Here is a 24814-nt window from a genome sequence, read left to right on the forward strand (position 1 = left end):
TATATCCTAGATCTAATCATTATCTCTTATGTAAAATAAAGATAGTTTTTTTAAAAAAGGAAAAGAGTTCTGAAATGTTACAAGATAGTTACAGAAATCTCATGAAATGAAAGGACTGGACTACCGGATGATGACGAAGGCCAGCTCCTGTTTGACTCTTATGCAGTCTGGTAGGGGTGCCAAGTGAAGACTCCCTAGAACCACCACATCAGACTGACAGCACCCCTGGCAGTGTATTTATACTGTAGATTATTAAAGTATTGCTCCTTAAAAACTACCCAGTATTTATAATGAACACTGTACAATGCTAGCAGGAAAGCCTAAGACTAAGATGATTAAATAAGCAACGTGCCACTAAAGCCAAATATATTCTGTAAGTAACTACTTTTTATTTCAAGACATACTGTAGTGAGACCAAATACAATAAAAACATCTTTTTGCAATTTGTGAACATTGTGATCCAGCCATGTTCACAGGCCATTTGGATAATCACAAAGTAAAACATGTCAGTTTCATGAGTACCTCAAACAAGTAGTACAAATAAATGAGATTATAGAACAGTTCTTAGCACATTTGCTAGAACAAACTTCTCAAGGATGTAGTGTATACTAATTACAAAACAATTCCTATGTACTCTCTATAAAGGCTCACTATGCACGACTATTTTGTTCTATTGGCTTAAGTTAAAGCACTAAGATGACTTTCTTTAAAAATGTCATGTATCTGAACCCACTAATCAATCTCAGTATTAGGACTACAAATGAGACAAGCTGGTATTATGTTCCTCATGATGAAATACAAAAAGAATACAGCACCTATGACACATTCTTTTGTTGTTTTTTGGTTTTGAGACAGGGTCTTGCTCTATCGCCCAGGCTAGAGTGCAGTGGCATGATCATGGTTCACTGCACCCTGGAACTCCTGGGCTCAAGTAACTGCCTCGGCCTCCCAATGTGCTGGGATTATAGGCATGAGCCACCATGCCCACCTGACATAGGCTTATCTAAAAAATTCAAATCTAATCAAAATTCCAGGAATATGAGACAAAGAGGAACAAGTTAAACAGTGTCAAAAAGTAGCAAATTCTGGCTGGGTACAGTGGCTCATGCCTGTAATCCCAGCACTTTGGGAGGCCAAAGTGGGTGGACTGCCTGAGACCAGGAGTTCAAGACCAGCCTGGCCAACATGGTGAAATCCCATCTTTACTAAAAATATTAAAAAATTAGCTGAACGTGGTGGTGCACATCTGTAATCCCAGCTACTTGGGAGGCTGAGGCACGAGAATTGCTTGAACCCAGGAGGCAGAGGTTGCAGTGAGCCGAGATCATGCCACTGCATTTCAGCCTGGACGATAAAGTGAGACACTTTCTCAAAAAAAAAAAAAAAAAAAAAGTAGCAAATTCCATGTTGGTTCCTAGTGTCAGCAAGTTAGAAAAAAAAAGTAGCAATTACCCAAATCTAGTAAAGTGAGGGACAACCTATATATAGGACAAACAATCCAATTTTTCTAAGAAATCAACCGTACATCAAAAAATAAACTGGAAGGAGGACTACGTAAAATAATGACACAACAACCAAATGTGATATGTGGACTTTTTGGATCCTGACCATAACAAATCAACTTTGAGACAATCAGGAAATGTCAATACAGCCTAATATTGTATTTAATACAGTATTAGATAATATTGAAAAATAATTTTGCTAATGTTATTAGGTCTAGTCATAAGTATTTTTTAAATTTCTTATCAGTGGGAGACATATACTATTTATAAGAGAAAGGATATACATATGTGACTCAGATTTTTCAGCGATCTTGAGTTACAGAGCTTCTACTGGAAGTAAAAGGATGTGGTTCCTCTTCCCACTACCAAACTCAAGGAAGAATCATGTAAGTTACACAAATGCTCCCGGCAGTGTTCAGCATTTCCACTGTCTCTCTCTGCTCCTTTCTCCCTTAGCTAGTACAGGGATAGAGGTAAATTCAAATGCCTTTAACCTTGGTTTACTATATTTCCCTTTCCTAAGCTATAAACATGAATGTGGTAGGTAATGTACCACATTCATGCACACCAGTCTGGAGGAGTGCATGTGAAGGCAATGACTAGGAAAACTACAGACCAAAGGATTTGGAAAGGTCCCTTTTACAGATAAAGAATTGAGACACAGAGACACCAAGTGATTTTTAAGGTCACACCACTAATTACTGATAGAGCCAAGCCAAGAGCCCACATCTTGGAAGCTTGCCAGTCCAGTGCCCTCTCTTGCACTCACCCGGAGCAGCTTTCATTCTTTACTGACCTTCCCGTGCTCCTTCCTCACGTGGGATATGTACACATCTCTCTGCATGAAGAGGCGGTCACACTCCCAACACGTCCACCCAGGACTGGCCACTTTCTTGGTTTCCATGGATTTTTTCACAGGAGATGGAGATTTCTTTTCCAATTTCTCTTTCCCATTCATGGATTTGGTGTCCTCTTTGTTCTGATTTGCTGAATTTTGAGTTGTAGGCTTAATGCTCAAAGGCAAGTTTATACCCAAGTTTGGAGGCCCTTCAATACTTTTCAATGTTCCATGCATAGACTACATTATAAAAAGAAAAGAAATATCTATCACAAATCACAACACTAAAAGAAAGCACAAGTATGCTATCTTAACACGTGGTACACATTTCAATACCATTTTATATTCATTCAGAAGTATTTCTTAATATATAAAGAAAAAAACCTAAGCTAAATATACACTTCAAAAGAGATAAAAGTCTGTTACAAGTTATGTATTTCTCTTTCCAAATGCTTTTTAAAGGCCTATATATTTATACCATTTTAAAATTCTTTAAAGAAAGACCTCTGTATTGAACACAAATTAATCCTGGTACTTTACCCTCCTGTAACAACCCAGAGTGAGGCCTCTCTACAACCAACCATTTCGGAACAACCCTCTCCTTTCTCATCAGCCTGGAAATGTTTAAATAGGCTAATACATTATTAGGAATTCAACTAGAACAAACTGACTTGAGCAAACATCTAAGATCAACACGTTAGTAAATAGCAAGCCTTTTTCTTTTCACGCCTTTCACATTCTTGGAATACTTGTAACAATCTGGGTTTTTGCTGGGTTTTGTCAGTAATTTTCATCTCCTTACACCTATCCCGACCCATCCTTTCTTCCTGATGGCAGCCAGGCTTGAGAACTACACACATTAGATACTCACGTCTTTTTAAACTGCTTAGCTATCTATTTTCATCAACGTAATAGCCACGAACAGCCATGTTCAACTTAAACTCACTGGATTTCAAATTTGAAAAGGGTAAAATTAGTGCAATTTGATTCTAAAGACCAGCTCACTTTGGTTTTTGTTTTGTATTCTAAAAGCATGGAATAAAAACAGAGGGATGGGGTGTATGCAGTGGCTCACGCCTATAATTCCAACACTTTGGGAGGCCAAGGCAGGAGGATCACTTGCGACCTAGAGTTTGAGACCGGTCTGGGCAAATAGAGAGACCCCATTTCTACAAAAAGATTAAGAAATAGCCGGGCATGGTGGTGCATGCCTGAAGTTCCAGTTACTCAGAAGGCTGAGGTAAGAGGACTGCTTGAGCTCAGGAGTTGAAGGTTACAGTGAGCTATAATCACGCCACTGCACTCTAGCCTGGGCAACAGAGCAAGACCCTGTCTCAAAAACTAAAAACAAAAACAAAAAAAGAGGGTGGAGGAGAGCAAAAACTAAAATCTTTGCCTCTGTATACAATATAAAATTTATCTTTGAATAGGGCCGTCTCTTCTTACTAGCAGTCAGGCTTGCAGTTAAACCATGAATTCCTGAACCTACAGAAAGACAACATGAAAAATCTTTCCTAAGAGGCTTTCCACACATCCGAGTTTCCCTGGGTCACAGAAACTGACGCTGAAAGACCTCAGCTCCACATTCCTTCTTGGATGTTTAAGCCAGCCATTCCTTCAGGACACTCTCCATCACACTTTCTCAAGGTAAGGTCTTCTCTAAACAGTGCCAAGAACTAGCTAACCTTCTTCAACACCATTTTCCCCTAGAGGGAAACAGGGGTTCTATCATCTTCTCACTGGCTGAAGTCTCAAGGTCTACCCAAACAGGCAACAGCACAAGTGGCCCATAAACCAGGGGTTGAGGCGGGCCGGGCGCCTGTAATCCCAGCACTTTGGGAGGCTGAGGCGGGTGATCACGAGGTTAGGAGATCGAGACCATCCTGGCTAATATGGTGAAACCCCATCTCTCCTAAAAATACAAAAAATTAGCCAGGCATGGTGGCGGGTGCCTGTAGTCCCAGCTACTTGGGAGGCTGTGGCAGGAGAATGGCGTGAACCCAGGAGGCGGAGCTTGCAGTGAGCCGAGATCACGCCACTGCACTCCAGCCTGGGCGACAGAGTGAGACTCCGTCTCAAAAACAAAAAAAACAAAAAAAAACAAAAAAAACACAGAGGCACGCCGGGCTGAGGTGGATGTCTAACCATGTTCTTTGCAAAGAGAAAATCTGGAGCAAGACATGATTTCTTGATAGCCAAAAACTATGCCTTGCTTCATGCCCACCATGCAGGGTAGAAGGTTTCTGTGTTTGATTGCTCTTTTTCAAAAAAGAAGCAAAATTTTTCCATTTTTGACATTTAAAACCTAAAGAAAACAAAACCTAAATCCCTCTAGTAACTTTTTGTAAGTTTCTAGGCAAATGCATTTTTACTAACTGATAAGCTGATGAAAGGATAAAGTATTAAAGTATTCTTCTGTAAGATAACCTTAAAATGCTATAGAAATTACAGAAAAGAGGCCGGGCGCGGTGGCTCAAGCCTGTAATCCCAGCACTTTGGGAGGCCGAGACGGGCGGATCACGAGGTCAGGAGATCGAGACCATCCTGGTTAACATGGTGAAACCCCGTCTCTACTAAAAAAAAAATACAAAAAACTAGCCGGGTGAGGTGGCGGACGCCTGTAGTCCCAGCTACTCGGGAGGCTGAGGCAGGAGAATGGCGTGAACCTGGGAGGCAGAGCTTGCAGTGAGCTGAGATCCGGCCACTGCACTCCAGCCGGGTGACAGCGCGAGACCCCGTCTCAAAAAAAAAAAAAAAAAAAAAAGAAATTACAGAAAAGAAGCAACAAGTTACATTGTAAGTAAAATTAAGACTATTAAGGCCAGGTGCAGTGGCTCAGGCCTGTAAATCCCAGTACTTCAGAAGGCCAAGGCTGGAGGATCACTTGAACCCAGGAGTTTGAGACCAGCCTGGGCAACACAGTGAAACCCTGTCTCTACAAAAAATACAAAATACAAAAACTGGCCAGGCGTGGTGGCACATGCCTGTAGTCCCAGCTATTTGGGAGGCTGAGGTTGGAGGATCACCTGAGCCCAGGATGTAGAGGCTGCCTTGAGCCCTGATCATGCCACTGCACTCCAACCTGGGCAACAGAGTGAGACCTTACCTTAAAAAAAAAAAAAAAAGACTCTGAAAAGCAAATACCTGGGAATGGTGGCTCACACCTATAATTTCGATGCTCTGGAAGGTCAGGTGGGAAAACCACTTGAGACCAGACATTCAGCCTGGGCAACATGGCAAGACCTGCCTCATTCATTCATTCATTCATTCATTCATTCATTCATATTGTCATTTTAAAATAAAGAAACAACTTATTTCTTTTCAAATGGATTTTTCCTTAGCTCCTATAACAATAATTAATTTGAACGAATGTTTGTAACTTGAAAGTTTACTTTAAATACAAATGGCAACATGGAGGTCCTACAAAGTAAATAAGTTTATATTTTGGTAGGAGAAGAAAATGACACAAATTGGATTAACTGGGCAAATAAGGCCCCATCTTTAAGTGAATATGTATGTGGAGAAAACTTGTGCCTGTTCTACTTCCTCTTCCTTCCTCACGAAAAACTGCACAGAACAGGCACAGGCAATGTAAATAAATAAAAAGAGCTAAATAGATCATCTTAAAAATTAAAAAAAAAAAACAAAACACCAATATGTCTTTAAAACTATGCTTACCCATCCCCAAACATATAAATGCAGGATATTTTTAAATGCATAGAACATACATGAAATGAGAACATAAGTGATTATTCCCACTGTTTTCATATCATGTGTCTTGCATAGGTTCAGATTAATAAAATCAATTATTTCCTCCTTGTGGCCACAGGATTTTACCACTCCTCTTCAGTTTCTATTTCTTGTAACCTTGTATTCCTCCAAATTCACTATTAACACAAGGAAGACCCTAACCACAAAGTTGATGACCCGACTTCCAGATGCAAAGATGAGTTCCAGAAAGCAAATGCCTTAAAAGCCTCTTAAGAAGCAACTGCTCATTTCTTTTTTTGTTGTGGGCACATATATAGTATGTTAAAATATTTTGGTCTAATTCCAACATCCCTAAATTTTTCAAAGCAATTTTAAATTCTTCTTGATGTTTCATTAAATAGATATTTACTATCAAAATAATTATGTGATTTTAGCTAAAATAGTTAAAGTATCTTAAGAGGATTTTACTGTACTTCAAGTGAGAATGATGAAAGGCATCTCCCATGCATTTTATTCACCTGAGTAATGCCATCACCACCACTATCTTCACCTTGCCTAGAAGGAGACAATCTCCAAGATGTTCATTTGCATTAAGCAATTACTCTACATGAACTCACATATGTTCAATACAGGAAATGTCAAGGATTCATAATCCAGGCATTTAGCCGACATGAGACCAGAATAATTCAGGGACTTTACTTGCTCTTCAAACTGAACTTTTTTGTATAATTTTTTGTTTGTTTTTGAGACGGAGTCTTGTTCTGTCACCCAGGCTGGAGTACAGTGGCACAGTCTCGGCTCACTGCGATCTCTGCCTCCTGAGTTCAAGTGATTCTCCTGCCTCGGCCTCCCAAGTAGCGGGGATTACAGGCATGTACCACCACATCCCGCTGATTTTTGTATTTCTAGTAGAGATGGGGTTTCACCATGTTGGCCTCAAGTGATCCACCTACCGTGGCCTCCCAAAATACTGGGATTACAGGTGTGACCCACTGTGCCCAGCCTGTATAATATATTTTTAAAAGAGCAAAACTAAAAGAAAGAGATTGAGTTCCTGATAATATGGGGTCTCTTGTTTCTCTGTTTAAAAAGTAAGTCATTTTAATCTCTGAAAGCCAATGGATATTATCTCCTAATCACACAAGGAAAAAAAAAAATGCTTAACATATTACAGCGGACAGTTAAGCAGCTAGAACTAAGCACTGGACTTAGTAAGCTTAAAAGGCTATAAATAGATTTCTGTGCCCCTTTTGGGGGCTGGAGAGTAAAATAGACCACACTGGATATTTATTCATTTCATTAACTGAACACCACTAGGTGCCAGGTACCATACTATATCCTAGATATTTAACAGTCCATTTACAATGCAATCTTTACAGAAAAGAAAAAAAAAAACGAAACTAAAAGGTTTAGGGGCATTAATTACAATGCAAACCTAACCGCTTAAATAATTTCAAGGGAAAAAACCTTCATTTTTCTAAATATACCAATATTTGTATGAATTAGCATAATTCATCAGAGCCCTTGTCTGTTTCTAAGTACTAAACAATACCGAATTCTCAAGAAAAGGAAAACTTCGGCAGGGCGTGGTGGCTCATGCCTGTAATCCCAGCACTTTGGGATGCCAAGGCGGGCAGATCACCTGAGGTCAGGAGTTCAAGATCAGCCTGGCCAACATGGTGAAACTAAAAATACAAAAATTAGTCGGGTGTGGTGGCAGGCACCTGTAATCCCAGCTACTTGGGAGGCTGAGGCAGGAGAATCACTTGAACCTGGGAGGCAGAGGTTGCAGTGAGCCAACATCGTGCCACTGCATTCTAGCTTGGGAGACAGAGGGAGACTCACTCTCTCTCAAAAAAAAAAAAAAGAAAAGAAAGGAAAGGAAAACTTCACAGTCATCATTTTCACATATTAAAAGAAAAAGAAAAAGAAAGAAAAAAAAACCCTAGTACTTTTTTACTCTTAACATCAGGGCAGGCATTGGTTCCTTTTCACGAATCTTTTGGTAGGCAGATCAGGACTCCTGAATGAAAAGCACCCCACAGTCAAGTGAACACACGATGACAGCACGTAAGTTGCTCACTGACAACGACCAGCATCCATCCCTTCCCTCGACAGTGAGGCATGCTTTAGAGTCACCTGCAGCTCAGCCTTGATTTATGACCAGTGAATGGATCTGCAATTCATTTAAAGGAGAGGTTAGACGCACACACACCTTGATATGGTCCATCATAAGTTGCTTCTGTGCATATAAAAGAGAACAGTCTGGACACTTGAAAACAGACACCTTCTGGTTTTCAATGTGTTGGTCAAAGTGGCGATACAGCAAGGTTTGCAGGGTGAACACAGTGTCGCACATGGAACACTTATATATTATTCTAAAACAGAAGAGTGCAGCGAGATCATGTCAGTCAGCCTGTTTTAAGTCAAAGGAGCTGCTATTTTATAGCTAAAGAACTCGGGAGGCAGAGGCACACTGAGAACACACAAACACAATAAATAGAACAACAATTAGCTTTGAACAAACTTTTCAAGACAACTGGCATCACTCAATCATAGATCAACCTTAACATTTTGAGTAAAGATGTATTTGGCTACATTTACTTAGAAATCTAAATTAATGACCATTTTACTACTCACAAATCTATAACTGGCACATGTTTGCACAAAGTCTTCATGTTACTTTAACACAGAGCAAAAGCATGCTTTTTTTTTTAAGATTTTTTTTTTTTAAGATCAGACCAGGCAATGATGATACCCTAACTTGGAAAAGAATGTTAATCTGATTAATAAACTAAATAGGACTACTCAACTCCAAAGTTTCCGTTTAGAGTCAGTAGCAATTTTACACTTGAATGTCAATATTTCTATACCTGTTCTTAACACAGGAAGCCCTACGCTAGTAAACAAATATACACTAAAATCAAGAAACAGAAAATAAAATCGATACTACTGTTATTTCAACAATGCTTGAATGTTTCTTATGCTTTGAATGATTTAAAATATTCACTTGTCTCCTACAAACTATTTCCATGACTAATATGTTACTAAAAAGCAGCCTCCTCAAATGAATTCAGCAGACCTGAACCTTCTGAACATAATATCCTTCCTGCCCATCCACACTCTCTACTGAAACGAGGGCACGAGACGTCTGGGGAGGGTAAAGGGCTGCATCTACCCTGCCGCCGGCCTCTGCCTCCAATGGATGTGATCGGTCATTTGTGAACAGTTCTGATGGCAGCAGGTCACCATTTTTTAGTCACTGCTCTGGGTCACCCTGGCGCATAGGGGAGGGCCTATGGGCATCTGTATTTTGTCTGGAGAACTGTGAGAATGGGCACAAAGAATTCTAAAGAGCCACTTAGGAAAAGGTCAGAGAAAAGCCGACTGGATGTGAGGGTCAGAAAGGAGGAGAGAGAAGTTGAGGTTTTACCTGGTATTCCTACGGCAAAGTTGAAGAAAGGAATGCCTCCTAAACCACGTGCCTTCCCTCTCTCAGGGCCCACGTAGCTTCAAACCTCACTGTGCAATTCTCTGTCCAAAATTACAGATTTAACTTTTTTTCTCTCTCTTTTTTTTTATTCTACTTTAAGTTCTAGGGTACATGTGCACAACATGCAGGTTTGTTACATATGTATACATGTGCTATGTTGGTGTGCTGCACCCATCAACTCGTCATTTACATTAGGTATATCTCCTAATGCTATCCCTCCCCCCTCCCCCCTCCCCACAATAGGACCCGGTGTGTGATGCTCCCCTTCCTGTGACTTTTTTCTCTTTTTCCCCCATAAGATTTATAAGTTTAACTGGATTGGCCTGTTTTTTAAAGGTCTTGAGATGTGACTTTACTGCAGAGCACAAGTACCCTTGGGGGCGGGGGTGCTGAGGAGCAGACGAGGCTTTCAGGACCGTACACTGCAGCACAAGGTTGTACACTAATCATGTGTCATCATTAACTGTAGCAGGTGTGACAAAGATGCTCACTTTCTCCCTGTTTGAAACTGCTTAGTATTGTGAACAGCCCAAACGCCCAAGAGTATAAATGGTTAAACAGAAAACTAGGCCGGCATGGTGGCTCATGCCTGTAATCCCAGCACTTTGGGAAGCTAAGGCGGGTGGATTGCCTGAGCTCAGGAGTTTGAGACCAGCTTGGACAACAGGGCAAAACCCTATCTCCACTAAAAATACAAAAAATTAGCCAGGCGTGGGAGCGCACACCTGTAGTCCCAGCTACTTGGGTGGCTGAGGCACAAGAATTGCTTGGGCCCAGGAGGTGGAGGTTGCAGTGAACTGAGATCATGCCACTGTACTCCAGCCTGGGCAACAGAGCAAGACTATGTCTCAAAAAAAAAAAAAAAAAGAAAGAAAGAAAGAAAAGAAAAGAAAAGAGAAAGAAAGAAAACTATATGAAGATTTTTTAAAATTATGTCACAGAGCTATACCAATGGCATGGAAAGATTTTCACACAAATTGAAACAGAAGATAACAAGACAATGCATGATGTGATCACATTTTTTAAAGGGCATAGAAAAGGAAGAGAAGGCATAGGATTGTCGTCATGTCTGCTGGATAATAGTATATGTATTTTTATTGCTTTGTTTGTCTCTATTTCCTGTTTTTTCTGTAGTTGGCATAGGACAATTTTTTTTAAAAGGATAGACTTGGCCGGGCCCGGTGGCTCATGCCTGTATCCCAGAACTTTGACCAGGTCAGGAGATAGAGACCAACCTGGCCAACATCGTCAAACCCCGTCTCTATGAAAATATAAAAAAAAATCAGTCGGGCGTGGTGGTGTGCACCTGTAGTACCAGCTACTCGGGAGGCTGAGGCAGGGGAATTGCTTGAACCCAGAAGGCAGAGGTTACAGTGAGCTGAGACCACACCACTATACTCCAGCCTGGCGACGGAGCGAGACTCCATCTCAAAAAAAAAAAAAAAGAAAAAAAAAAAGATAGCTTCAAGAAAAGAACTCAGATTTACTAGCTAGGTTAAGAAACTGCTCTGAACTCAGCTGGACGCAGTGGCTCACGCCTGTAATCCCAGCACTTTGGGAGGCCGAGGCAGGCGGATCACGAGGTCAGGAGATCAAGACCATCCTGGCTAACATGGTGAAACCCCGTCTCTACTAAAAATACAAAAAAATTAGCCAGGCGTGGTGGTGGGCACCTGTAGTCCCAGCTACTCAGTAGGCAGAGGTAGGAGAATGGCGTGAACCCGGAAGGCGGAGCTTGCAGTGAGCCTAGATCACGCCACTGCACTCCAGCCTGGGCGACAGAGCAAGACTCCACCTCAAAAACTCAATTTTCACATTTTGAGAAATCATGATTTCACAAGCAACGCCACAACTCATTTTGTTCATGCTACATTCCTCTAGGGAGGGATTCTGTTGTTTGGATGTGCTGTCTTAATAACAGAAAGTGTAAAACAGGAGACCATCTATTTACGTAGGTATCATTCTGAGGAGGCTGAGGAGCTGGTTGTTGGTGTAATATTAGAATCCCTCCCAACAAAATACGAACAGATATAAAAGGGAAAATGGTGACTTTACAACGGAGAAACGGGGCAGACACTGCCTTGCCTTGATGATGAAGGGCAGCATCACCACTACCTTGTAGGATAGGTGGACGTCGCTCTTGCCCCCACAGTGATCCTTTGAGAAAAGCATGGCATCACAGGCCGGTCACTGCCACCAAGAGCACATGCCCAAGTCCAGCAATGAGACCACAGTGACAGCCCAAGTGAGGGTCAGCCACAGGAGAGGCCTGGGTCCCCTTTTAGACGGCCAAACACATGAGAGCAGGGGACACTGAGCTACTGCTTCAGACGGAAGGACACTGATAAGGCAGCACAAGTAAATCCAAAATGTACACCCAGATAAGATCTCGGACCAGAGAGGAGAAAGACACGTCTAACAACTGGGAGGAATCTGGATGAAGTCAACGAACTGGACTGTATTATAATCAACAGACTTCCTGACTGGGGCCGCTGCATGGAGGTTATTTACACAAGTTCCTTTTGTGGAAGGGACCAGAACACACCAAAGTATTTACATCATGGTTCCCCTTTCCTCCTAAATACAAAGCAGGGAAGGAGACAGACCAATGATTGCAACGCTCACAACTGAGCAATCTGGGGGAAAAAGATGCACGCGTTCTCTCCATGTTCTTCCAGCTTTTTTTGTAGGATAAAATCCATTAAAAACTGCAGTTGATTTTTTTTTTTTGAAGTCCAAATATGACAAACCTCACAGACATGTCTTTTAGGAGCAGAATCTGAGGATGGAGCAAACTCTCCAACGAAAATGGAAAATCCCCAGGGAGACCAGCTGCCAGGCAGAGAGGAGGGGTGGCATTCAAGATAGAGAGACCAGTCTGCACAAAGGCAGGGGTCTACTGGGCACGGTTTGCTGGGAAACAGTGAGAATCCCAGTGTGGCTGGGCTCCCAGGGGTGTGGAAGTGGCGACAGAGGGTGCTTTAGAGTTGTGCAGGGCTTTGAAGGCCAAACCTGGAAGTCTGGACCTAATCCTAAATGCAAGACTGGGTGAGTAGCAGGGTGACTACACCACAACGAAGGCAGCAGGGGAGGGAGAAGAGGGAAGAGAGAGAGAGAGGAGGAGAGGAGGAAGGGGAAAGGAAGGAGAAAGAGAAAAGAATAAAAAGCTAAAACCAAATACCCATAGTCAGTGAGGTCAAATTTACAGCAACAAACTCTCCAAAACACTTCAAACAGGTGTCACAACAAATAAATAAAAGACTCCAAGCTTTGAAATTGCTGCCATAAGCCTCCTACGTTACCATCAATTGAATCCAGCTAGGGGCAAAGCACCATCCTCCACATCATATACCTAATCCCCACAGCCCCGGTTAGGTAGATGACACTGCTGCCATTTCACAGATGGGACACCAGTACTTAGTGAGACTAGATAATCTGCTTGGTGTTAAACAGATTTCAGGGTCAAGGTTCAAATTCAGCTTCCTCTGACTCCATACTCCTCTCTCATGCCTCTATTCTAATTTTGCATGTTTTACTCCTTAGGAACATGTTCAAAAACTCTGTCTCTTATACAATTCTTATTTTGAAGTTCTCATTTCTCCACTTACATACATTTAGACATTGCCAATAAATGGAAGGCATAGCAAAAGAAACTGCTGTTAATCAGCAGTCAAGGAAAAAATAGAAGCAGACACAAAACTTCATTACCATAAGATACGGGCCAGGCGTGGTGGCTCACACCTATAATCCCAGCACTTTGGGAGGCTGAGGCAGGTGGATCACAAGCTCAGGAGATCGAGACCATCCTGGCCAACATGGTGAAACCTCATCTCTACTAAAAATACAAAAATTAGCTGGATGTGGTGGCGCATGCCTGTAATCCTAGCTACTCAGGAAGCTAAAGCAGGAGAATTGCTTGAACCAGGGAGTCGGAGGTTGCAGCGAGCCAAGATTGCGCCACTGCACCACAGCCTGGCAACACAGCGAGACTCCATCTCAAAAAAAGAAAAAAAAAAAAAGAGATACAGTAATAGACATTCAAAATGATCCCAAATTATCCAGAAAAGATTAAGGGGTACTCGAAGTTTCCTTTTAAACAGCAGGGCACTATGCCTGCCCACCCACTGGAAAACAAGAAACAAAGCGCTTCCAACAGTACCCAGCACACAGTAAACACAGTAAATCAAAGAAAAATCGCATGCCATGCTTTTTGAACTGGGATGCTGGGACTATGGGACTTCACGGGTATATTTTCACACATCCATATGTTCTCTAAGAAAAACGGGTAAGAGGTTATTTTAACACTGATCATTTAAAAAATTAATGCAAATCATTTGCATAAATTTACATCATTTGTATAACCACCTGTTAAACAAATACTGCTGGGGGATTTCAGTGCCTGAGCTGGGACTACTTAGTCATTTTGGACTAACGTAAACAGGATAGAGATGGATTTAATGCCAAAAGAAACCTTTGGGTCAAATGTAGGCCAAACAGCCACAGGATGAAAGCTTTTACCTTAGCTTTAATTGGAAAAGGGGGTGAGGGAGGGTTATCTCGGGCACACTGCAGTACAGGCCTACTAGGCCCAACAGAGCTGGTGCAGCAGCCCCCATTGCCACAGCCAGGCTGCGGGTGAGGGCTCCAGGCAGCCAGACTAGCCCTCACACTGAACCCATGCGATTAACTTATCTTTCACTGGCTTTGGAGTTTTGTTAACCACTTCTATAAATTTGTTTCACTTTTATAATTTAAAATACAGTACCTATTTTTAGGCTTGCACTTGTTAAAGAACTGAGGAAGGAAGGAAAGAAAGAAGGAAGGAAGGAAGGGAGGGAGGGAGGGAGGGGAGGGAGGAAGGGAAGGAGGGAGGGAGGGGAGGGAGGGGAGGGAGGGAGGGAAGGAAGGAGGGAGGGGAGGGAGGGAGGGAAGGAAGGAGGGAGGGGAGGGAGGGAGGGAAGGAAGGAGGGAGGGGAGGGAGGGAGGGAAGGAAGGAGGGAGGGGAGGGAGGGAGGGAGGGAAGGAAGGAGGGAGGGGAGGGAGGGAGGGAAGGAAGGAGGGAGGGGAGGGAGGGAGGGAAGGAGGGAGGGGAGGGAGGGAGGGAGGGAAGGAGGGAGGGGAGGGAGGGAGGGAAGGAAGGAGGGAGGGGCCGGGCGCGGTGGCTCGCGCCTGTAATCCCACCATTTTGGGAGGCCGAGACAGGCAGATCACGAGGTCAGGAGTTCGAAACCATCCTGGCTAACACGGTAAAATCCCGTCTCTACCAAAAATACAAAAAATTAGCTGGGCGTGGTGGCAGGCGCCTGTAGTCCCAGCTACTCGAGAGGCTGAGGCAGGAGAATGGTGTGAACCCGGGAGACGGATCTTGCAGTGAGCTGAGATCGTGCCACTGTACTCCAGCCTGGGCAACAGAGACTCCGAGAAGGAAGGAAGGAGGGAAGGAGGGAACGAAGGAAGGAGGGAAGGAAGGAAAGAAGGAAAGAAAGAAACAGGAGAGGAGGGGAGGGGAGGGAAAAGAAAAGAGAAGGAAAGGAAAGGGAAAGGGAAAGAGAAGGAAAGGAAAGGAAGAAAATAAATACTGGGGCGGGGTGCAGTGGCTCGCACCTGCAATCCCAGCACTTTGGGAGGACTGCTTGAGCCCAGGAGTTCAAGACAAGCCTGGGCAACACGGCAAGATCCCGTCTTTACAGGAAACTGAAAAATCAGCCAGGTGTGGTGGTGCACGTGCGCACCTGTGGTCCCAACTACTAGAAAGGCTGAGGCAGGAGGATCACCTGAGCCCAGGAGGTCGAGGCTGCAGTGAGGCATGATCGCACTCCAGCCTGGATTAGAAAGAGACTTCATCTCAAAAAAAGAGAGAAAGAAAAGAAAACACTGGAATAATTGCTTTCTATATAATAGCCAAATTTGAGGAATACGGTTTTAGCCTATTTTAATCATTTGCTTCCTTACATTCTGAGTAACAACTACTGTTCCAGATGTCACACACATTTCTGACAATCAAATTTTATTTATTTTAATAAAGAACCAAATAAAAACTACATTCACTCCAGGGGAAAGGCTGCATTAGTACCCAGAAGTCTAACTGTCCTGAAAACTGAAGACAGTAAAATTCACTAATCCCCATCTTCAGGGCCATCAAGCCATGTATGGATTCCTGAATTTGTAATGTGTTTCATTTTGGGATCACCCCACAAAGATCAGAATGAAGGTCCTATTAAAATAAAATTTAACTTCAACACAGTTTTTTTATATATATAAAACAGTTACTTCTATAGTATTCAATCACGTTTCCTCAAAACTAAATGTTTCAACCAAAGCCAGGTGTGGGGGGGGTGTGTGTGTGTGTGTGTGTGTGTGTGTGTGGGGTGTGTGTGTGTGTGTATGTGTGTGTAAAATATGGCATACCTGCATATCTTCCCCCTAATACTTCCTTAATTATGGAGATATGGGCAAAAAAACACCAACAGATTTAGACGGCAAATCTAGCTTCTTGTAATGATCAAACTCTATGTTGCCATAACTAATCCAGGAATAAAATGAGCACAATCAGGAGCATTAATCCAGTGCTGTGTGCACAAGGAGGGAGTGAAGACACAAAGGAACGAATGAATGCTGACAGAGCCCTCCGTGCTCCAGACACAGGGACTATCGTGCTACACATTTTAAATACGTCATCTCTCTCACTGAAGCAGGACCCTCACTTCACAGGGGAGAAGATGGCGGCTGAGACAGTGCAGGCCCCAGGTCACCCAGCCAGTGGGTGGCAGGATTCCGACTGGCTCCAGTGCCTACACTCCCTCCTCTTTGCTAAGCTGCCCCTACTGCAGGCAGCCAGCCCCTGTTTGCCAAAGAACCACTTCATTACTAAAGACTCCACAAAGCAAAAATCAATCAAATTAAGAGCAAGATTAAGGCAAAAAAAATTTTACTAATCAGGGACTTATACTGGTTATGAAGTTAAATTCAGTAACCAGTGTCTTAAGTTGCTTTCATCTTAAAAATGTTACTTTTTAAGCAAAAGTGTACCCTATAAAAAAGGAACTATGGAAAAATTTAAAGATGACAGGGTTTCTAAAAAATAGTTTTCCTAGGAGTTGTTAAATATCATCTTCAGAGGCTGGGCACGGTGTCTCATGCCTGTAATCCCAGCACTTTGGGAGGCTGAGGTGTGGGGATCACGAGATCAGGATATCAAGACCATCCTGGCTAATACGATGAAACCCCGTCTCTACTAACAATACAAAAAATTAGCTGGGTGTGGTGGCATGCACCTGTAGTCCCAGCTACTCAGAAGGCTGAGGCAGGAGAATCGCTTGAACCCAGGAGACGGAGGTTGCAGTGAGCCGAGATCACACCACTGCACTCCAGCCTGGGCAACAGAGCAAGACTCTGTCCCCCCCAAAAAAAAAAACATTCATCTTAAGAAAAAAATATATAAATAATTTACTTGCTGAGCAAAAATTCGTGACAAGAGCATAAATAATAGGTAACATTTTTGGACAATGTCTTTACCTGGAAAGAATAGAAAGATCTGGATGAGCTTTGAGCTATATTTCGTAAAGCATCAAAATTGGCATAGCTGTGTAATTTTTCAGATCTTGGTAAATGTTATTCAATAGAACGACTACTACACCTCGCCTCTAAATTACTAATAAAGCAGTGGAGTAAAAATCGAAAGTCAGTATGACTTACTTTGGTTCTCCTATCTTGATGCCAGGATGCTGTGTGTAGGCGTGGGAATGTGTGCTTGGGGCAGACTTAAACGCCATTGGACAAATAGGACACTTGTAGAAGACTTCACAGTGAGAACCTTGAATGTGAGACTTCAGAGCAGCCACATCAGAGTACACAACATTGCAATGCACACATCTGTTAGAAAAATAAACACATGGTCATTAGCACAAGACCATAACACACGTGTAACTGCAAAAACTGGGTGAGATGAACATACTTTCATAGCCCTTTTAGGCTTTTAATGGCCCTTTGGAAGTATATTTTAGTTTTTTTCCTATTACGAATCAATTTAATTTTTATGCTTTTTGTGGGGTTTTTTTTTGTTTGTTTTTTGTTTTTTTTTTTTTTTTGAGACAAGGTCTCACTCTGTCGCCCAGGCTGCAGTGCAGCGGTGTGATCCCGGCTCATTGCAACCTCCACCTCCCAGGTTCAAGCAATTTTCATGCCTCAGCCTCCCAAGTAGCTGGGATCACAAGTGTGCACCACCACGCCCAACTAATTTTTGTATTTTTAGTAGAGATGGGGTTTCGCTATGTTGGCCAAGCTGGTCTCAAACTCCTAGCCTCAAGTAATTCACCTACCTCAACTTCCCAAAATGCTGGGATGATAGGTGTAAACCACCATGCCCAGCCTATTTTTATATGTTTAAGAGAAAAGATCATGAAGAAGAAAAATAAAACTCAAATAGTCTATTTTTGGAGCATCTTTAATTAACATTTTTAAGAATGGATGTCAAGTCTCCAGACTACTGTTTTTGGAGAGGCCTCCACATGCTGGATGCTGGCACCTGGGCTCTGAGTTTCCTACCCATCCCCAGGACCTAAATGGCATTTCTAATGGAAGAAATCTTCAGTGTCTAAACCTACATGCCATGAACACAGGGGCAGAGAAGAACAAAGAAGTTCTGGCTCCAAGGCCTCAGCCCACTGTTTCCTGGTACACACTGATGTGGTCAATGTATGCAGGGTTCATGGTGGTCCACAGGATAGAGAAGGTCAACCACCTAGGTGTTCTGTCTCCTAGAAAATACATTTAAGTACACTTGCATTTGTTTAAGAAATTGCATGAATTATAAAGCTCTGAAAATTCAGCATCTCTTACAAAAAAATTGTCTCTCTAGCTTACAATCTCACAATTAGCTAATTACTTGCTCAAATATAATCCAATGAAGACAAACTTTAAAACTAAAATACATTTCTCCTCTATCTCATCTTTTTCACACAAAGACTCTAAGCAACACTTATAACACCTCCACTTGATGACCAAGTCTTCCTTGTTCACACCTGAAAACTATTGAAGAGTTTTGGTCTCTCTGCAGGTACAAGAGTCTCCAGAAATGTACTTCTAATACAACTGAACATACGTGCTCCCGGATGTAAACTACCCAGGGAAGAAAGACTGCAGACAAGGCCTGGTTTCCAGGGGGAAGTATCCAAAGACGTCTATGACAATCTAAGATGCTTCTATTCTTAGAACCTCCCTTCTGAATCATGGAGATGCTTCCAAAGTTACACAGGAGTGGCATGTTCTGGATTGCATGCATTCTATTTAGGCTTTGCAAGCATTCTGTTAAAAATCATAACTAGTGCATTAGCATTTCCAGTGACTTAAGGCATTATGTTCAGCAACAGCTATGTTAAAACACTAAATAACAACAGGAGAATAAAAGGAAAGCCTCGCTAGCCTATCTACTTGAACTGGTATTTCAGGCAATAGAGCCACCCAAGCATACTGAAACCATTTTGGGTTAACTTACTGGGTTGTCTTGAACAGGTTAATGCTCCTCTCTGAGCCAGTTACTCATTTGTAAAATGAGAAGAGTTAAAATAGATCATTTTTAGTTCTTCCCAAACCTAGAAGCCTACAACTCCCATGCAAGAGGAAGATTATGTAAAACAAAAGTAGATGAGTAATTAATGAAACTGAAGGACCCACCACACCATAACTATAAACAGAAGACTTTCCCATGAAGGATAGAAAGATGGTGGTGTTCAAAGGGCAAAAGACCCAGGAAGGACAAAAAGGAATACAGAGAAAAGCAATAATAACCTAAAGTCACTCGGAGTGAGAGGCAGGTTTAATGTACAGCAAATAAAAAGGAAGTATCTAAAATAAAGATGGAATTTTTTGAAGCAAAAGGAAGTGGCTGTGACTCAACCCAGAGAACGCCATGGAGGCCAAGGGAAACCCTCTTTAACAAGTAAGAAATGAAAGCAGGGTATTTTAAAAAGTTATACAACATCTGCCTACAGGAAGAAGAGGAGTTTCAGGGGGCAACAGAGGCCAATGGGGGATGTAAATAAGACAAAGAAAGGCAGACTTCGAACGGCTCATACAGTATCTTAATGCTATGAAAAATCCTGTCTACTAAGAAATACGTAATATCCTGAAGTCCTGTTCTGGATAGCAATAAACTTTCTTTATTTTTTGAATTAAAAAAAAAAAAGTTTACAGTATAAAATCCTATAACCATTCCCCTTTCTAGATACGGAGTCCAGTGTATCAAGAGGCAGGAAAACTCAGAAAAAAATATTTGACTTTTATCAATATATAACTTTTACGAAGTTAACCAGGAGCCAGGGATGACCCATCAATATTTGGGAGATGTAACATGAGCAGGAGGAGAGACAGCAAGGCACACTGCACCAAGACGAGACAAAGTGAGGCGTGGGAACCGTGCTGCCACATTAGACTCCTCTGGCTAAAGAAAAGACATATTGAAAATGAGTAACTATAAAGCCAAAGGGAGCAGAAAACATGACAAGGCCACAGGGGTACTAAGCCCCACTTAAACATGAACATGGACCATTACATGAAGCAGCAGAGGAAAAGCATTACAGTTAAAAATGTTCCTCTCTTCTAAAGGAGCAGTCAGTACGAACTAAACTTCACAACACATCACTTTTTACCAGCCCCATATAGCCTCAAGTCCAGGGAGAAAAAAATCCACACTGAACACAAAATTTTTGGTTAACAACTTGAAATATGCAATTCAAAATACCACATTTGAACAACTCTGTGAGGAGGGCAAAAGAACAGAAGGGCAAGGATGGTCTTTTCCCAAGTGGGCTGATTACTTTCAGCCTGCATGTGGAGCTTCTGTTTTAATTCAGGAAAGACAGCAGCAATAGCTAAAATTGCAGAAGTCATACTTCTTTTAATCATACCAACCTAAGTTTACTCTCATTATATTAGAAAAACTAAACATTTGAGAAAAATTCGACATCAGTGCAAAGAAGAGCACTTGGGAAGTGCTGCAGAGCTGCTTTCTATTATTAAACGCAGAATCCATTAATAATAGTTTCAAAACGTGATGGCAAGAACGAAAGTATTATTCTGCATGGACTTTGCAGATCTGGGGCACCTTTGATTATCCTGTTTTACTCAGTAACATCCCAGTGGAGCTGGAGGCAGACAATGCACCAATTTTATAGACAGAGGCACCACAGTACAGAGAGAATACGTGAATTACCACATAATTAGTTACTGGCAGAAGTGGTACAAGAAAACTGGTTTCTTGATTTCCAAGCCAAAGGTTTCCACCAGGCTAGATCTCAATTCATAAAACACTTGTGCATTACAGGTTTGGAGGCATGCGATAAAATGTGAAGTAAGTCTCATAGCTTAGTGTTATTAATGGAAAACTGGGCAGAACCACCTAGGAACTGATGATAACATAACCTAAACTTAAATACAACCACCAAATCATGCTAACTGGACTTCATTTCTATTAAACATAATTTATTACAGGTAAAAAAAAAAAAATCATTGCATATTAACAATCTAACAAAGGTACCAGGTAAGCAAATACCTAATGTTAAGATAAACATATAGTACAGTAATACCTCTATTAACAAAGGCACTGTGTATCAATGGACATGTTTTCTGGTGGAATCTTCTTAGTGAAAATATAAAAGGCACCAGAAGGTCATAAGATGGAGAAAAAAGTTCAAATGTATCATCATTCAACACTAGCTAACATTAGATTTGCCAGATGTTGTACAATGCACATCTGAGAATCCTGGGGGGCAGTAAAAGGGACCACAGTGAAGATACACAGAAGAGACAAGGGAGGAATGAGAGAACTCGAATGGGGAGAGGGAGGAGGAGGAAGGGGAGAAGAGGGAGGAAGGGGAGAAGAGGGAGGAAGGGGAGAAGAGGGAGGAAGGGGAGAAGAGGGAGGAAGGGGAGAAGAGGGAGGGAGGAGAAGGGAGGAGTAAATGGGGAGGAGGGAGAAGGGGAGAGGGAGGAGGAGGAGTGGGGAGGGAGAGGGAGGAGGAGGAAGGGGGAGGAGGGAGAGGAGAGGAGAAGACAGGGGAGAGAAGGGGGGAGAGGGAGGAGGAGGAGGAAGGGAGGAGAGGGAGGAGGAGGAGGAAGAGGAGGAGGAGTGGGGAGGAGGAGGAAGTTATTTGGAGTGCAAGGCTGGGACATACACCCCATCCTTCAACGTGGACAAAATAAAAGTAAAAGACCATCGCACTATTTCTGTTTTCATGAGAAGGGGAAATATTAAGAGGTACAGAATGTATAGTTTTCTTGCAGGGGTTAAAATGCAAAGAGTATGATAGCAAAAGTCTGTTAAAAACGGTAGAGACACAAAAAAACCTGACAGTCAAAGTCACACCTGCACACATGCAAGACTGTGCCTAAAAGGACAGGCCCCATGACCCTCCGATTTGTGAGGACCAGCAGGGCCAACATTACATTAAGAGGATTCAAACAGATGGACTCTACAAACGAGCTAGGTTCCCAGAGGATCTGTTAATCGAGGTATCACTGTATGACCCAGAAAACTGTGTGTGCAGACCACTCAAAATGCTGTGCGGTTGTAAGTGAACGAGTTTTACTTGCACATAAGTGAATGATATACTGACCGAAAACCAACTCTCCTCGTGTAGTGCAGACAGTTCTTGGTGACGTGGGTCTGGAAGTGCACCGACCTGCAGATGGCCCCACACTCAGGGCAGGTGTAGGGAGATTTGTGCTGATGGATTCTCTGGTGTGATGCATAACTGCACTGGTTAGGAAGCAGCATCTGGCAGATAGTGCAAGTCTTCTAAACAAACCAAAGGGGGAAACAGGGTTGGTCCTACTAAGTACTTTCTAATATGCAAAGAACCATGGTTAAACCTCCAGATAATTATACATCCTTCATTTCAAACACTACAGTAATTGATTCTAAGCCCAAGGGAAAAGCCAACTTGAAAGTTACATGTCCTGCGTACAATTCTTTATCCTGTAAAATCACAGTATGTGCTATGAAGTCAGGCTCATCTCAAAGTATGAGCTAAAAACATCTGTTTTAGCAGAGTTCCAATTCTGTTACTTTTGCATTTTGCTTAGGGCAAAGAAGAGAGGTATTCTTACAAATTTATGTGAGCAAACAATTTTAATACGTAGTAACAAGTTTATAGGCATATGTATCTTGACAGTAGTCACAGTCCTCACAATTCATAAAAAGCTTTCTCCAAAATAATAAAAATTAATTAGAAGCTAATCCAATTGTTCCCCGACCAGTTATTTGAAATCTGAAATACAGGAATGCAAAAGAATGGCGACAGCAATTATTTGTTCTTTTTGCACTTAAATTGGCCTTTAAATGGATGACCTGGCCATGATAAAATTTATAATTAAAACCGAGGAACTCAAGTTCAAGTATATAAATTTAGACATTAAATTAAAATTTTATAGAGCTTAAAATCTGATTATGCATAAAATAAAATTAAAGGTGAAATTCTCTTTGGAAAAGGCTCTATATCATTAACTATCCAGGAAAACCCAAAACACTATTTTTCATCCTCTTGGATATAGGCAATAAACATGGTATATTTTTAAAAACACAAAACCAAAAAAAAATTAAAGTAAACATAAACTGAGGACTTATTACTTCCACCCCAAAAATAAACCTCACATAGCATATGACATAAACTGTGTTTAAATATTTTCAGAAATTCATGCAAACACAAATTATCTACCATCTTCTAAAATGTACAATTTGTATTAAAGCCAAAGAAAGCCTCAAAATATAGATTCTTGCTAAGATTCAAAGCATTTGTTTATATTGACAACAGTTAAGAAATTTTAAAACAACTTTTTTTATTCTTCTAGTTTTTGAAGCACGCCCAAAAATTAAGGTTTAAACTTCCAAGTGACTTAGACTAAGAAAAATAGGAAACTCACTTGAAAATTCTTTCTTGATTTTCTCCTGAAAGGACTAAAATAACAATTTTATCCCACAAAATGTTTATTATAATCACAAAAAAAAAACATTACAGGTAGCTTTGATGAAGTTAGCATCATTAAAAAAACAGCACTCCTTTTCTCATAACACATATTTCAAAGGTTAAAACAAGCCACAGCAAGGAAAACCAGTCAACAGATTCATTAATAACAGATCCTGTTAACATCTACATTACCACAGGTAATCATTTGTTTCTGTGAACTCAAGTCTTCTATCTACCTTCACACAGTCCCAGGCAGGGAATTATCATGTCTGAACTTCCACAGGCAACTTAAAATGTCTTGCACTTACTTGGGAATAAAGTTAGCATTTTCTATACTAAAAGAAGTCAAAAAACATTATATATATATACACACACACACACATTTATATACATACATATACACACACACACGCATGTGTGTATATATATGTTATATTAAAATATATACATTGGTCCCATCCTACCATGAGTCAAATGGTAAGATTAAGCTAGGTATTTAAAATACATTAAGTAAATTGAAATACATCATCTCATTTAATTCTCATAACCTATGAAGCAGATAACATCTCCATTTTACAGATAAGGAAATGAGGCTCAGTAAAGTTAAGAAACTCGCCCAAGTCTCCAAACCTATTAAGTGGAAGAACCAGGATTTGAACTGGAGTCTAGGAGTGGGGTGGGGATATAATGAATGAATAAACAAAAACACACAGGGAAAACCATTAGCAAATATACCAACAGTGCCCACAGTATGTCAGTGTCGACGTGAGTCCCCCTCCCCTGCTGCTTCTCTTTTATCTAAAGTAATGTGATTGTACTACTTTTAGAATGGTAGAAAATGGAAAGAAAATCTAAAAAGCAGACAGTGTTCCCTGAAAAAAATTTTCACATTTTCATCAAGATATACTACAAATGGTTATCCTTCACAATACATATAAGATGCACAAGGAATTACTTAAATTCATTGGAATGTATCATCATCATGTCTCCCCACCCAGCTGTACGACTCTGCACTCACTCGTTCCCATCAGCTGAGGCTCCTCACCCACTTTCGGTACAGAAGCACAAGGAGAAAGAGGGAGTCATAGGGACTACAGCCTCAAATCAAAATGCTTTCACACTTTGCAATTCCTGAAGTGGGAGAAAATGGTCACCGGGGAGTCGCGCTGGACACTAGAGACCTTGCCTTTAGTTTCTGTAGATGCATGCATATCTACGTACAGACACTTAGTTACCCCTGCATTTCTATCTTTATTTACCTGCCTCCTCTACTCCTTGACTCCATTCTGTTTGGGTTTTGTTTTTGTTC

At 41.5% G+C, this 24814-nt stretch overlaps 1 protein-coding gene across 15 annotated transcripts in view; it reads right to left on the minus strand.

The window, feature by feature from the left end:
* Positions 1-24814, minus strand: part of LOC105477054 (zinc finger protein 532) — a 128689-nt gene that overhangs the window by 30931 nt on the left and 72944 nt on the right. For 8 of the 15 annotated variants that reach the window (XM_011733387.3, XM_011733380.3, XM_071085256.1 and 5 more), the window contains 4 exons: positions 22156-22337; positions 17240-17416; positions 8267-8429; positions 2299-2580 (listed from right to left, as the gene is read on the minus strand). The exons of 1 other annotated variant lie outside the window; for it this stretch is intronic. In XM_011733387.3, the coding sequence (XP_011731689.2) occupies positions 2299-2580; positions 8267-8429; positions 17240-17416; positions 22156-22337 (804 nt within the window). The remainder of the gene's footprint in view (positions 1-2298; positions 2581-8266; positions 8430-17239; positions 17417-22155; positions 22338-24814) is intronic. 6 more of the 15 variants (XM_024791363.2, XM_024791366.2, XM_071085257.1 and 3 more) reach the window with 2 other exon arrangements.

This window comes from Macaca nemestrina, chromosome 19 (genome assembly GCF_043159975.1).
Source record: "Macaca nemestrina isolate mMacNem1 chromosome 19, mMacNem.hap1, whole genome shotgun sequence".
NCBI classification, from domain to species: Eukaryota; Metazoa; Chordata; class Mammalia; order Primates; family Cercopithecidae; genus Macaca; species Macaca nemestrina.